Source organism: Pogoniulus pusillus, chromosome 10 (assembly GCF_015220805.1).
Source record: "Pogoniulus pusillus isolate bPogPus1 chromosome 10, bPogPus1.pri, whole genome shotgun sequence".
In the NCBI taxonomy this organism is placed as follows: Eukaryota; Metazoa; Chordata; class Aves; order Piciformes; family Lybiidae; genus Pogoniulus; species Pogoniulus pusillus.
The window spans coordinates 33,808,665-33,825,073 of record NC_087273.1 but is presented as its reverse complement, the minus strand read 5'-3'; the positions used below and the strand labels follow the sequence as shown (position 1 = coordinate 33,825,073).

At 43.1% G+C, this 16,409-nt stretch overlaps 1 protein-coding gene across 11 annotated transcripts in view; it reads right to left on the bottom strand.

Annotated features, from left to right (window-relative positions):
- The window catches only part of PTPRM (protein tyrosine phosphatase receptor type M), a 598,091-nt gene that overhangs the window by 254,050 nt on the left and 327,632 nt on the right, over nt 1-16,409 (bottom strand). For all 11 annotated transcript variants that reach the window (XM_064150185.1, XM_064150178.1, XM_064150183.1 and 8 more), the window contains exons 12-13: nt 3,349-3,622; nt 1,585-1,621 (exon numbers count right to left, since the gene is read on the bottom strand). In XM_064150185.1, coding sequence (XP_064006255.1) covers nt 1,585-1,621; nt 3,349-3,622 — 311 coding nt within the window. The remainder of the gene's footprint in view (nt 1-1,584; nt 1,622-3,348; nt 3,623-16,409) is intronic.

Here is a 16,409-nt window from a genome sequence, read left to right as displayed (position 1 = left end):
TAGATGCTCCATTCTTGGAAACACTCCAGGTCAGGTTGGATGGGGTTCTGAGCAACCTCATCTAGTTGTCCCTGCTTAGTGTAGGGGATCTGACCTAGATGACCTTTAAAGGTATCTCCCAATCCAAACCAGTTTTTTATTTTATGATTTTAAACTTTCCCATGCTTTAGTAAGCAATCTGTTAACAAATTAGAATGAAATCTGTTTTGAAAAACAAACCAGGAACAAGTTCAAAAAGTCATAAGAAAATAAAAGCATTTCTCACTTTAGGGAGAATCCAGCCTTTCAAAAGAGGCAACTAGGTGCTGGAATTTCTGTTACTTTTGAATAGTGAGATTTCCCTTCATCTTGTTTAAATTTACAGATGGTGGTGATGACTTTGATGAGATTCAAAACCTTCTTGGAAGCTGTTCTGTGTCACCTGCTCTAGGTGACCCTGCTCTGGCAGGTGTGTTGGACTAGATTACTTCCAGAGGTCCCTTCCACCCCTTGTTCTTCTGTGATTCTGTGAATTGTCAAGTCTACATATGAGGGAAATCATGGAATCAGTTAACTTAGAGATAGTCACTATGAGACATGCATGCAGAGATGTGATGCTGAGGATGTTTCTGCTGACTAAAAGGTGAGTTTGAGTAGATGATTCTTGGACGTCCCTTCCAGCCCAGCCCATTCTGTGATTCTATGACCTAACTTAGCACCAGACTTGGTAGAGTTAGGTAATGGTTGGTCTCAATGATCTTAAATGTCTTTACCAACCAAAACCATTCTATGAGTCTATGATATTCCATAAGGAAGAGTGGTACAGGGATGAAGTTTTATGCTCTTAGCCCCAACTACAAGGTGGTACTACCTGCTCCTACTCCTAGCTGCACTTTCTTTCTCTATCTCCAAATAACCATAGTAACCCATCACTTCTTATTCAGGTTTTGAAGCTGCCACCAGATAGAGGTACTAAAAAGGTGAGAACACAGAGATAACTACAGACAGGTCCTAGCCTTCAAAGCAATGCACATCAGCAGCACACTTATCTTTCCCTGTTTGGGGCTCAAACCTATAGCTATCACCGCTTCAATTATACAAACCTGCTCTCACAAATGGTAGCATCATGTGCTGACAACCCAGTAAAGATAGATGATCTGTACTGTGAAAATGAAGAATGTGATTTCTCCATTTTTTCTTTTACAAAGCAATTAAGATAAGATAATTGCTTAGGAGTATGGGGTAATTTTTCACTGCAGATGTATAAGCAGATAGCACACAGCCTGCAATTGGGTAATTTTACATCTCTATTATATTTAGTCCAAAATATTTATCAGGAGATCATATAAAAGAACCCCACAGAATATATTTAAAGAACCTTGTGTTCAAGTAGACAGCTACAAATGACTAATACATTAATTAGGACAAACAAACAAACAAACCTCCTAAGTCTCAGCCAGAGATGCAAATGAATCATTTTAAATCCTGTAATAGGTTCAGTGGTGCCTTTTACAAATAAAAATACATTCTCCAGGTTTGCAAAGACCACGTAAAGGAAAGGTCAGCAAGCTGAAATACAGAATACATGATATAATACAAACATACCTTTTGTGGCTACCCTGACGCAGTCGATTTTGGTTTCCTGTGTCAAATAAAGAGGAAAAAGGTCACACTTTGTGTTTCGAGGCAGAGAAAGTCATCCACGATTCTACTCTTAAAAGCACTGATAAAAATGTCAGGGAAGTGCTCATTTCATGTGCCTTGTTACATATTTTAACTGCTTATTAAGCAGCTCCAGTGTGCTTTCATAATATGGACAAACACTGCTTGGGGATGGAACATCAACATTGCACTCAGGATTCTTTTCAAAGAAGAAAATATGTGAAAGTTATTTATAAAAGCACTGAAAAACTTCCAGCTTTTTTTCCTCTGGCAACAAAATGACCTTGGGAGATTTCTCTCTTTCTTACAGATAGTATGGTTTGAGGCATTGTGCTAGACAATTTGAGAAAGGGAAAATAATCAATGGTGTTTCACATTTCTGCACTCTCAGTGCACTGTGAAAGAGGGATCATTATGGTTTCTGGCAGAAAACATTTCCAGGCTGTCAGAACAGACAGCCAAAGCTTATCAAGAATTGAAGGGCTCTGGGTAGGTCTGTCCAGGAAATGAAAAACAATTCCAGGAAGAATTAGTCCTATGAAACATGATCTGCAAAGATCTTTTTACACTCTTTTTGTTGCAATTCTACCTACTTATTTTTCTGTTACTGTTTGCAGAAAGAGCAGGGGGAAAGAAAAAAAAAAGTGGTTTCTAATTCAGTCAGGGCAACCAAATGAGAAGATGAGAGTTCAAGACATCACAAACTTAAGTAATGGGACTGGATAGGCCAAGACAGGTGTGCTAAAATCCACAATCAAGTCTGTCCTCACCCTATCAGAATAAATCACAACACTTTACATAGCAAGGGAAAAAAAGCACAACAAAAAACAAATCCAAAACCAAATCAGCAAACAAACAACTACCACAAAAACCACACAGGAAACAAAAAAGAAGGAATAGAAGCCAGTCAAAGGCACTCATTGTACAGTTTTGGATAATCTCAGCATGGTGAGGGTTGAAGGGGACCTCTGGAGAGATCACCTAGTTCAAGGTCCCTGACAAAGAAAGCTCTCCCACAGCAGGTTATATGGAATTGCAATGTGCAAGTGGGTTTGGAATCATTCCAGAGAAGGAACCTCCACAACCTCTCTGGGTAGCCTGTTCCTGGGCTATTGCACCCTCACAGAAGTTCTTCCTCAGGTTCAGATAGAACTTCCCTTGGTTGCAATTTGTGTCCCTTGCCTCTTGTCCTATCACTGGACACCTAGAGAAAAAGAGTCTGGCCCCATCCTCTTGCTCCCCATCCTTTAGATTTTGATCAGCACTGATAAAACCTCCTCAGGCTGCCCTTCTCCAGGTTAATCAGTCCCAGGTTTCTCAGTCATTCCTTCTCACAGAGATGTTCAGCATCTATGTAGCCTCTGTTGGACTCTCTCCAGTAGTTCCTTGTCTCTCCTGAACTGGTGAGACCAGAACTGGACACGTGACTCCAGAGAAGTACTCCATAATAAGATAGAATGGTAATGTACTACTTTGCCTAGCCACCACTGACAAAACATGCTGTTTTCCCCTCCTCTTTCCTGTAACCTTTAATCATCAAGCACTACTGTGCTAAGAAAACTGTTACTTTTATCAACTCAGCCTGTTAAAATTCACAGCTACTTCATTTTCTCTGAACTGGGGATCTTGTTAGTTGGTGCCAGTTAGCTATTTACACACAAATAAAAATATCCACCAATATAAGCCCACACCTGTCCCAAAACTTACCCCATTGGCTCTGCTAGCAGCTTGGAAATAGATGCTGTAGCTCTTGTGAGGAAGAAGAGGAGTGTTCCAGAAACCGCTGTAGGTTTTGTTGTCGCCGACAGTAAAAGGCTGAGCAGCTTGTAAACTATTGGCTGGAAACTCGGCAGCAAAGTAGTACTGGGAATTCAACAGGGAGGCATTCTGGAAGTGGATGGGCACTGGGTAGCACTTCAGGATTTCAGTTGTCTTTTTGGTCCTCCGTGGGCGTTCTTCTTCAACAACTATTTGATAGACACTGAGAGAAGAAAGGAAAGAAGAAAAGACACACATGGGTTATTTTAAGACATAGGCAGTTAGCTCATTCTGAAACCATGGCAGCACACCAGTATTTATGGAAAATAGAACTAAAAGGAAAAATAAAACAAACAACACTTTCTTGACATGAGCTGTCAATGTGTGCTGGCAGCACAAAAAGCTGACCATATTCTGGGCTATATCAAAAGTTGCATGGTCAAAAGGCCAAGAGAGGTGACTCTGTGCCTGTTCTCTACTCTTGTGAGACCTCATCTGGAGTATCTCATCCATCTCTGGAGCCCTCAACATGAGAAGGACATGCATCTGTTGAAATGGGGCCAGAGGAGGGCTACAAAATGATTAGAATGCTGGAGTAACTCTCCTGTGAGGACAGGCTGAGAGACTTGAGCTGTTCAGCCTGGAGAGAAGTCTCCAAAGTGGCCTTATAGTGGCCCTCCAGTACCTGAAGAGGGCATATGGGAAAGCTGGAGTAAGTGTTTGTGGTGATGGGTCAGGGAGCAGAGGTTTTAAACTAGAGTAGGGGAGATTTAGATTAGGCATTAGGAAGAGATACTTTACTGTGAAGGTGATAAGACACTGGACAGGGTTGCCCAAAGAAGTTGTGGATGCCTCATCCTTGGAAGTGGCTGGATGAGGCTTTGAGCAACCTGATCCAGTGGGAGGTGCCCCTGTCCATGGCAGGGAGGTAGGAACTAGATGTTCTTCAAGGTCCCTTCCAACCAAAGCTATTCTATAATGGTATGAGAAGAAAATGTCTTTTTGCTATTCAGGTACAGGAATCTGTGGAAGAGATTCCTCCATTCAGACAAATTTGGCTTTGTGTCGGGAAAACAAATTTAACCATCCACATACTGCAGGGCTTCATACAGCAAACACAAAGAATAGTTTCTTGTTCAGCCTTGCACAGAAAAAGTTTGCTTGATTAGCGCTAAAATGTAGAATCAAGTCTTATTTTTGTCCACAGAAGTAAGTTTCAAGCGATAAATTCCATTCTCTAATGTGTTTACCTTGTCTAAATGAAGTGAAACAAGTAAGATAAAAATGAAGAAATAAATTACAAGACAGGGAATAGTCTTTGCAAAAGTGTTGACATTGCAGCTACTTATAAAAGCACACAGAGAGTGAATTACAGCCTTTTAAAATGTCGTTGGCAATACTGACTCTTACTGAGCAAGAACAAAACACTCTGCTGCAAATTGTTCTCAGCCAGGCACTTCTAACACCTCTTACAGATAAGCCTGTTTTTAAAGTTCTTCTGCATTCTGCAAGGCAAGCCATTTTGCACTTGAGTTCTTTGCTGTGCTGGGACCTACTGGGACCAGTCCATCCCTCTCCACTGTAAAGGTGCTATGGACATTCCAACAGGAACAAAGAGCTTGTGATTTCTGCTGTGCATGCAAACAGTGTAATCACTCTACCCTCGCAGTTGCTGTAAAAGCCTGAGTCAGAGCTTTCAAATTTGTGGAGTGGGAAGTCCATGTCTCTAAAGGAGACTGGCTTGTAAGTTTATTGCTTCACTGGGGACCAGTGATTCTTACTTATTATTTGCCTTCTGGAATCTTGAATCTCGCTATCAGTGACTGACGTTAAAGCAGAAATGTGTCCACATTTACACATCATCAACATCTAATAACAATTTATGGTCTTTGGAGTTGATCATGAATAAAAAGCAGCAGACTCTGGATAGAGTATGTTCCTTGAAGATGAAATAGCCACTATATTAAAGATTATGAAATAGCCTTCTGATGTATTGTTCCCACTCCACCATTTCTAGGTAGATAATTCTGTTTATGGAAGACTCTGCTCAAAGTACAAGGGCACTTGGGATGAGGCTCAGCGGGTCTTAGTCTGGATGCAACAGGTCTGATGGGTTTAGTCACATCACCACAGAGCTATAGAATTTTTCTGGTTCAAAGAGACCTTTAAGATTATAGAACTGTAGCATGGCAAAGCAGAATCACCTAGGGAAGGCCACACAGGTTAAGATCATCAAGTCCAGCTGTTAAGTAGGCACTGCCAGGTCACCACCAAACCATGTCACTCAGCACCACATGTACAGAGTCTCAAATTGTGCTGGGGAAAGTGTAGGCTGGATGTTAGGAGGAAGTTCTTCACAGAGAGAGTGATTTCCCATTGGAATGGACTGCCCAGGGAGGTGGTGGAGGCACCGTCCCTGGAGGTCTTCAAGAAAAGCCTGGATGAGGCACTTAGTGCCATGGTCTAGTTGACTGGATGGGGCTGGGTGCTAGGTTGGACTGGATGATCTTGGAGGTCTCTTCCAGCCTGGTTGGTTCTATGATTCTATGATTCTCTGATACACGTTTTAAACACCTCCAGGGATGGGGACTCTACCGCTTCCCTAAGCTGCCTGTTTCAGGGCTTGACAATCCTTTTGGGGAAGATTTTTTTTTCTAACGGCCAGTCTAAATCTCCCCTAGTTCAGCCTAAAGCCATTTCCTCTCATCTTGTTCCTTGTTACTAGGAAGGAGAGACAACATCCACCTCACTCCGACATCCCTTGAGGGAGTTGTAGAGAGTGAGGTCTCCCCTAAGTCTCCAGAACTCCAGTTCCCTTATCTGTTGCTCACAAGACCTGTGCTCCACACCCTTCACCAGCTTCATTGCCGTTCTTTGGACATGCTCCAGCACTCCTCTTGTGAAGGGGAATAAAATACATTACTTTTCCCAGTCATCAAGCCAGGACACAGCCAGTGAGCTCCTGCACCTGCTGGATCTCACTGAGGCTCAAGCCGCTTTGTGCTCTTCGGTACTTAAACACTCTCTGGATCTGTGGTGGAGGGCCCATGGGCCCAAAACAGGCTTATACATGTTCTGACTTGCCTGGACATGTTTGCCTGTCTGCCATAGCAGAGGTGAACAAGCAAACGGCCATAAAGGGGCACAAAGGGCCTGGCGCCATAACGCCGGGCCTGCCTGGGGCCCAGGCTGTGTGAGGCGGCTGTGTGAGCCCAGGCGCCCAGCTCATGGCTGCCGGGCGCCAGGCCCCCGCTCTTCCCATGTCTGAGGGAGCCAGGCCTGTGGAACCTGCCCAGGGTGGTACGTTTGGGCTGACTGCCATCATACCGTGGCCAAAGGACCGTTAGTCTGGGCCCACATCGGATAAACAGGACAATCCAGGCAAACAAGACGCTCACTGCTCACCTCTCCCTGCTTGTCCGCTGCCTGCCGCTGCCGCTGCTGCCTTTGTGCTGCTGCCTTTGTGCTGCTCGCTCCCCGCTGGCCTCACGTGCCGCCACACGAGCGACCGAGCTGCGCCTTCCCGCCCTGCCGGCCCCCGGGCCGCTCCCTGCCGCGCACCGCACCCAGCCCGACCGCTCCAGCCCGCAAGCCTGCACCCTGCTGTGCCCGGGTGGCTGCTGACCCCCCGATGACGCTCTGAGAGCCACGGCAGAGCTCTCTCGTGCCCGTGAGCCTTCTCAGCCAGCCTGCTCAATCCGGACTGAACCAGCAGCAAAGCCCCATCACACCATTACCACCTGAACTCCACCACCTGGCTTTCACCAGAGATATCACAGTATCATCAGGGTTGGAAGAGACCTCACAGATCATCAAGTCCAACCCTTTACCACAGAGCTCAAGGCCAGACCATGGCACCAAGTGCCACGTCCAACCTTGCCTTGAAGTGCCCCAGGGACGGCGACTCCACCACCTCCCCGGGCATTTTCCTGCTTGTGCTTTTGGAGTGCAGCTACTGAGGCTTTTGACCAGTGAGTAGCCTAACTCTCTTTACCCGAGTTGGTGAAAGTTCATGCCTGACCTTTCAGCGGCAGTTTGTGCTGCAGGTCTCTCTAGTTAGAAACCTTTCTAAAGATTTCTCCTAAATCATTTAATTTGAGTGTATGTAGACATTCTGCAAAACAGTTTTGCCAACCACATCACAGAATCTGTCTGTGTTCATTGTAAATAAGCTTGGGGAAGTTTTCTCTCCATATATTAATAAACTATTTAATAACTTTTACATTGGCCTTAATTGCATTTCACCCCAAACTCAGATTCACACCCCTCCTTAACAGGATCCTCATCAGGTCAGTGCACAGCCAGACTAACATACTGCTTCTACCCTCTAGTTGTCTTTGCACATGTAGGCAATGCTGAGTTGCTTAGATGATGCTCCACCAGCAGAACTGGCCAAGGTCAGTTTGCACAGGGCTCTGAGCAACCTGACAGAGTTGAAGATGCTCCTGCTTACTGCAGGGAGGTCAGACTAGATCACAGAATCATAGAATCAACCAGGTTGGAAGAGATCATCCAAGATCATCCAGGCCAACCTAGCACCCAGCCCTAGCCAGTCAACTAGACCATGGCACTAAGTGCCTCAGCCAGGCTTTTCTTCAACACCTCCAGGGACGGCGACTCCACCACCTCCCTGGGCAGCCCATTCCAATGCCAATCACTCTCTCTGACAACAACTTCCTCCTAACATCCAGCCTAGACCTCCCCTGGCACAACTTGAGACTGTGTCCCCTTGTTCTATTGCTGGTTGCCTGGAAGAAGAGGCCACCCCCCACCTGACTACAATGTCCCTTCAGGTAGTTGTGGACAGATGATCTTTAAAGGTCCCTTCCAATCCAAACCCTTCTGAACTAGGTCTGCAGAACTTTCATAGCTGAATACCATCAAGAAGATAGAGGAATGCCAATTCTTTTGGCCCTCTTACTGGCTTTTTAACAGACATGGTGATCTTCTCCAGTAGGGTGCTGCATTTTCTATGCCAAAAAAGTTAGCACTGAGAATGGTTAACATTTCCTCCTCTGACTGATTTTGATTTTCACCAGGCTGGAGCTTTAGTTTAATGTTAAGACAAATTTAAGTGTCTTCTTGAAGAAGTCTGTACATCTGTAAACTCCCATTGCAGATGTTGCAGAGGTAGACAGTAAAGGCCATAAATCTTAAAGATCTGACTAACAAGAAGGTGTCTACTTTTGAGTCAATTTAATTAGTTTCTAGACTCCACTGATTATAACAACCAAATTCTCTGCTCATATGTAGATGTCTACAAATGGACACCTAAATTTAGATGTTTTAACCTGACACTGAAGCTCATAAAGAAATCTAACCATGTAGAAGTTGGGTGCAGGTGGGGAGACCAATAAATGTCTTGAGGTTAAACTTGAAGGCTGCTGTCTGTACGTTGAGCAGCCGAGTGTAACAATTTCTGTGCATCTAGCAGAAACCTTTCTGTTAGCTGATTAATTCCATGCTAAACACTACATGAAGGTCAATACCTGGCCACCTTGTGTTGGTCCTAAGAGACCCAATATGTAAAAAAATGAGCCATAAAATATCTACATTGCAGTCTTGTTTTTTCTCCTCCAAATCAATGTTTGACATGGTTTTAGCAATTGATTTTCTAGACGAAAACATGGTTGCTTACAACTGGGATTCCAGGCTACTTTGAAGAGTGTGTAGCCTGCTCCAGTGACTAATTTTCAGTGAATCTGCAATGAATACTCTTGGTGAAGTTACATGGAGGATAGGGAAAAAAAGAGAATGTGATGTAAATATCTCTTCTAGCAAGGTAGTGAAGCAGGGTACAGTTGCAAAGATAAAGAATCTCTCATTTTCAGTGAAGAATGATGGATGGGAAACTAAGTTATTGGGCTGTTGCCTTCAGGAGAGTATTTTCACTGGTTTTATCACAGCAGAGCTGAATAGAAGAGAGATCTCAGACCAGATGGGGTACTATGATCTGATTATAACACCTGCACCAACAGTGTTGGTCAAAATGAGAGGGGTTTCCATTTTTCACTCACGGATTAAAGGTTTTAGATAGTTTAGAAACAAATCCATCACTAAATTGCTCCTTTTCCCCTGGCAAATTCATGTCAGTTGTACCACCTTCATGACTCCTTGTTTACTACTGTCTTTGAAATGCCTGCCATCTATTCATCTTTAGATATATTAAAGAAAGAACTGAGTTGACTGGAGCAATTTCAAACTCAAGAAGTCTTTTCATCCTTACTCCACGAGGCAAATTAGGTTTGCAAGCATCTAGACCTTCAATCTATTTGCTCTTTAATAATTTAAACACTGAAAGGTCAAGCAGCTCTTTTCTGTTCCCCTCTATCAAAGTCCAAGTGCTAATGAAAAAATAACTAAAATCCTCTCTGCTGCCCAATTTCCACACATTGGTGTAAATGAACATATTATAGGTACCTGGGTCAAGGGGAACCTGCCAGAACTTCATGAGTGATGTATTTTATATTTGTAAGGATGAGATCATCTTGCTAATGAATTTTTACCCCAATTACAATTACAATCTAAACCTTCCTCTCAGTCTTACTGTTGAAGTTGCTTTCTTCAATATGCAGCTGCACAATTTCCTAAATTTCCTACTTGGAAAAGATTTCTAGCTTAGTTTTCCTGGTTTGGGCTAGAGCAGAACTAATTCTTGTCAAGGGTGTGACTTCTTGGATGAATCTCTGCTCAGTGAGGGCTCTTTCTGAAGTTACCCATGGCCAGTGGCTGCATCTAGCAGTGAGAATGCTGATGAGGAGAGTTACTGCCAAGGGCTGGGCTGCAGAAAGGCTCTGGCCCTGTGCAGACCAAGGGCACTGGCACATCTTTTGCCCCACCTTGGGCTGCAGGAAATCAGAGGTGACACCAGCAGGGTGGAGGGGGCAGGACCAGGTGACCCTCAACTGACCAAAAAGGGATTCCATCCCATGAACAGCATCTTCAGGATCAAGCTGAGGGATCATCAAGGTCAAGCCTCCTCTTCAATGGTTGATATCCTAGGACGATCCTGTCCCTGTTGCTTTCAATTCCAATCCATGTGTTCCCAAATGCCGTTTCAGAAGCCAGCTCTTGAATCTGGCTTTGATCTGCTGCTGAGTCCAGTCTGGGACTTTCCCAGTGCCTGTCCCCAGCATCAGTGTTGACAAAAGTGACATCATTGCTATTAGGAGTTGAATACTGGTTTGCGTTTCATTATCTCTATTTCATTGAATTGTTCTTCTTCCTATCCCAGCTGGCTTAGTTTCCTTCCCACTCCATCAGTCTCTCTTTTCCTTCTACCCTTTCTCTTCCCTTTGTGAAGGAGAGGGGTCCATAGAGAGCCTCTGACACTTGTTTAGTGGTGAGCCTAGCCCTCCTTGACAAAGTCTGATTATGTGTTCATACACTGCAGTTCATAAATATCTAGACTGTAAATGCTAAGGACTTCTGTATCAAGAATCCTGAGCTCCATGTTTGTACCAAATAGGAAAATGGTATCCTCTTGGAAAGTCATTTTGTCACTTTGAATGAGACTTCACTTAAGTAAAATCTGATTTCCTTCATCTCAGAACAGTGGAATAATGCCCTGATTCAGCAAATTACTAACACCTATCATTTCATGTACTTAGGAAGAGATACCCTCTTGAGTCTTCATTTGGTTTGTTTAGTTCATTTATCTAATTGTCCTTGGTGTCTTTAATTACTGTGTTAACATGTTTTCTTTCTTCTTTCATGTCCCTTTTTCAACTGTGTCTGAAAAAAAAATCAATGTGTTTACCAGGCATTGACAGACCATTTTTAATTGAAGCAGTAAATATCTGAGCAGCCTGGTCTGTGTGATTTCTAACCAAAATTACAATCTTAATTATGTTCAGATCCGTATCTGGGAACAATCATCTAGAGCTGGAACTGTTCTGAGATTGCTAGGTTAAAAAGTAGACTAAAAAAATTGCTTTTTTGTATCCCAAATTTTGAAATATTTGTACCCTACATTAAAAATAATTACCACACATTTCTTTCTTGGTGCAACAGTAAATTTCAGTCTATGTAGGAAGAGATTTTGTGCTCAATTCCCAAGGCACCGGAATTCTGTAGCAGAGCTGTGTAATGTGAATTAAACTGAAATTACATTTGCTTCCTTCAGAAAGACCAATCTAAGTTCTACCAATAGCTGATGTACTTTTGGCACCTTTCTCTATAGGGCAGATTTCAATTTTTTGGACTACAGGTCAGGAAACTTTATTCTGTGAAATGTAAAGGTGTGGAAAAGGAGCTTCAAACAGGCAAGAAATCCTACTAATACCCAAGAGGAATAATAGAGTCCTAATGAAGTGCTGGCTCAATTCACCAATGTCAAGGGTCGCTAGATGAGTTTCAGAGCCTCGCTATGAACCCTTCTCCCTTCTGAATGGGAAAGGAAAGGGAAGAATGGAGAGAGGCTGATGAGTTGTGAACAAAACTAATCCATCTGAGATTGGAACAAGAACTATCCAATGAAACAGAGACTAAGAGATATGAACCAATATGGAACACAACCCTGATGGCAATGATGCTGCCATTTTCACCACTGATGCTGGGGGCAGGCGCTGAAGATGCCCCAGGATGGGCTGAGCAGCAGATGGGAACCAGATTCAGGAGCTGGAATTTGGAACTGGATTCAAGCACACATGGGGTAAAAGACAGATTGGCACAATGGCCTTTAACCTCTTGGCTTGACCCTGGTGATCTCTTGGCTTGATCCTGAAGATGCTGTCTATGGGGTGGAATCCTTTGTTGGTCAGTTGAGGGTAACACCTCCTGTCCAATCCTCCCCAGATGTGTCAACACTGACATCCTGCAGCCCAAGGTAGGGCACAAGATATGGCAGTGCTCGTGGTCTGCACAAGAGATAGTCTAAGCCAGAGCCTTTCTGCAGCCCAGCCCTTGGCAGCAACTCTCCTTATCAGTGCTGTCACTGCTAGAAGCAGCCACTGGCTGTGCAAACCTGCCCTGAACTTGAGAAAGTGCCCTCATTGAGCAAAAGCAAGGGAGAGAAGTCAAATCCCTGACAAGATATAGATCTGTTCTTGCTCAAACCAGGACATGTCTCCACCAAAAGCTATTCCAAATTGAAAATAAAGGGAAAAGAACCTAGACTGCTTAGCTATTGAACTGCTGTGTTGTTTTGGTTTGTTTCTCTTTTTCCCTCCTCAGTGGTCTTGATACTTCTCCTAAACAAAACCATAATGATTTTTTAAGAATGTATTTTACAGAAGAAAAATGGCATAAGGACCCAAATGTAAGATCATTTGAATTTAGAATCATAGAACCATAAAATGGTTTGGGTTGGAAAGGATCTTAAAGATCCTATAGGTCTAATGCCCTTGTCATAGACAGGTACATCTAGCACTAGCTCAGGTTACTCAAAGCCTCATCCAGCCCTGCCTTAAGCTTTTCTATGGATGAGGACTCCACAGCTTCTCTGGGCTTCACGACCCTGAACATCATTATACAACTGTTATGTGTTGTCCTTGGCAGGGCTGTGAAATATTTTGTGCCTCAGTTGTCCAGGTATAAAATGAGAATTGGGAAGTTTATTTCCTCTGGGTTGCTTCAACTGTTCAAAACTAGAACATCTTCAAGATATTTTCTAGTTTTTATTATCCTTTAAAAAGAGGCTTTTTTTTTCCTCCCCTAGAAAGTGTTCAAAGCCTGGAAAACTTTATATTGCATTAGGCTATTGTAGATGTGGTGCTGAGGGACGTGGTTTAGTGGAGACCTGGCGGTGCTGGGTTAACAGCTGGATTTGATGACCTGGAATGTCTTTTCCAACTACAATGATTGTGTGATTCCATGATCCTATGGTTGTTGTAATCCATCCTATAAATGAACATTTTAAACCACTAGAAATTAAATGTGAAGCATATCTTGAAATGGAAGAGGGAAATGACTTTTTAAAGGACAGGAATTAATAATTAAGTTGGCAGGAAATAAAAGAAGGCTACAAGAAATTGTCACTAACTCTCTTCTTACTGAGCAAGAGTCTGTGTATTTATTATTGGTGGCATTAAACCAAGGTGGTGATGACAGTCTCTGATTTATCAGGTGTCTCACCATAACAGTTCCACAGGCTTTGCCAGGCACTCAGGAGCTCTAGCAACACATATACTAAATCTATTGCTCAGCCTGGAGAAGAAAAGGCTCCAGGGAGACCTTATAGAAAACTTCCAGTACCTTAAAGGGGCCCTGAAGAAAGCCAAGAAGGGAATATTTACAAGGGCTTGTAGTGATAGGATGAAAGGGAATGGATTGAATCTTGAGGAGGGCAGATTTAGACTGGATTATTAGGAAGAAATCCTTTACAGTGAGGGTGGTGAGACACTGGAACAGGTTGCCCAGGGAGGGAGGTTATGGCTGTCCCCTCTATGGAAGTGTTCAGGGCTAGGATGAATGAGATTTTGAGCAAGCTAATCCAGTGGAAGGTATCTCTGCCAGTGGCAGGAAGGTTGGAACTAGATGATCTTTAAGGTCCCTTTCAATCCAGACCAATCTATGAGTCTATGAATCTATGAAAAGAGATTCATGGAATCACAGAATAGTTTTGATTGGAAAGAACCTTTAAAGATCCTCTAGCTCAACTTTCCCACAGTGAGCAGAGACTTCTTCAACTAGGGGAGGTGTCCTAGAGCCCCATCCCACCTGACCTGCAATGTTTCCAGGAACGGGCATCTACTACCACTTATTTAGCCTAGGTAAGAAGAGACTGAGGTTATCTTCTCAATGTTGATCAATTGATAAAGGATGTGGGGCAAGAGGGTGGGGCCAGACTCTTTTCACTGCTACCCAGTTCCATCACAAGGGGCAACTAGATCCCAGAAGGTTTCATATGAATATAAGGAGAAACTTCTTTGCTGTGAGTGTGTCAGAGCACTGAAGTAGGCTGCCCAGAGAAATTTCAGACTCTCCTTCTCTGAAGAGATTCCAAACCCAACTGGACATTGTAATCCTGGGCAATTTGCTGTGTGTGATCCTGCTTTAGAAGTAGGGGGTTGGACTGGATGATCTCCAGAGGTCCCTGCTAACACCCACTATTCTGTGATTCTAAGTGACTGGAGTTTATCAAGTAGATGTAAAACCAGGGAGGTTTTAATTAGCAAAAGGACAAATTAGTTTGTTCACTAATGATGGAAAGGCCTGTTGAAGGGGAAGCCCCTCTCTATTTCAGGGACATTATTTTGGGGACATTGAAGGGTTTTATGTGCTTCAATCACAGGACAGCCTGACCTGCTACAGCTTCTATAATTGGAGGGAAAAGGTGGGGGGGAAGTTTATAAATCCAACCTTGGATGAACTTAAGGTTCATATAGGAAAATACAGAACTTAACAGTAAAGAAAAATAGATCAAACAAAACCTCCAAATTAATGTACCAATGCTAACAAAGATAAGACTTTTGTTAGAGAACTAATTCATAATGGGGGAAAAAGATGTGAACTAAGCAATGTTGCAAATAAAACTTTCAACAAAGAAGACATCAAAGTTCTTTCAACTGTTCTCATGTAAGTTCTGGATATATCAGTGCTAAAGGTATATGTTTGGGAATGAAGGGAGTCTATGATCCCTCTAACATTTTGGTATACATCTTTCACTTGAAGTCAGGAGGCTTGACACAAGTTAAGATCCACCATTTTTGGCAGGTTTCTAAGTCTGCAGGTCAGTTGATGCTCCCAAAGTGTGGGAAAGGACTAAGAAACTATTGTTTTTGCTAGCAGCCCGTTGGAACTTGCATGGAATGATTCTACTTCCACACCTGGCTTTATTTGGTGGCTTTGCATGTTAAGAGATAAGCCTGGTTAGATTCTCCAAGGAAAGTTCATCTTCCTTTGCAAGAAATGCTGGTCCTAGCACCTGAAATTTCCAGCCCATGGGAAAAATCAAAACGGAGACAAACATAAATCTTTCAGAATCAGCCCTGGAGTGAGCACAAGAGGGACTAACATTACACAATGCTTCCATTGTCATGCAAGGGGCCCCTATTTCTGAGATCAATCAAAGCAGAAATACCTTAACAGCTGTAAAGGAGGAGATAAGAGAGCTTAGGTTCAGCCCCTGGAGATACTGCCAAATGTAAACTCTCAGGTGTCATAATAAGCTTTATCTTCACAGACCCAAGTCCATTGGGGAACAGTATCTGGTTTTTAATGTAAAACTCCTAAGCTGCTTTGTGACTGCCCAACTCTTTTGTATGGACAGTCTCAAAAACTTAAAAGTCAGTATTTACAAAGGGGATTTTCCAGGGAAAAATACATCCAAGCAAACTTCTCCTTCGAATGCATATGGATTTATACAGGAAATCCCCACAGTTCTCACGTGGGGAAGTATTCTGTACCCAGAAGCTGAAGATGTTTTGCTTGATCCTCCAAGGACAGTCACCATGGGAGAAGATGACAATGTGTTCAATTCCCTCAAGAATAAAAACCACTTCCTACATAATATCTTCATTGCAGGAGAGTCAGATGGACTCTGAAAGTGGTAAAGCAATGCCTTTAATAATGATTTATGATCATCATGGATGTAGTAAGTTCTTTTAGATTTAAAAGTATTTTATAAACACAAAAGAACTGAAATTTTCTCCTTTTTTTGTGAGTTTGGACTCTGTAAGACTTAAGGGAAATCTAAGAGCCTGGGCTTCAAAAGTTCTTATAAGAAAACCTGGAAAAAAAGGAAAAGAAGACAATGATGCATCCTCCTTTCACCTTCCAATGGCCAGAGTGGTGCCACCTAGTGCTGGTTTAGAGAATCTAAGCACGCTGCCAGGGGCAGAGAATGTGGAGATCTTCAGCTGTGTAATCCCAGGCCACCATGTACAAAGGCTACGAAAATGCTGAGGAAAATGGAGCATCTCTGCAAGAAGGAGAGGCTGAGAGAGCAGGGGATGCTTAGCTGTAGTAGAGCAGACTGAGAAAGGATCTTGTCAATGCTCAGCAAGAGCTAAAGGGTGGGGGCAAGATGGTGAGACCAGACTCTTTTCAGTGGTGAGCAGTAATGAGAC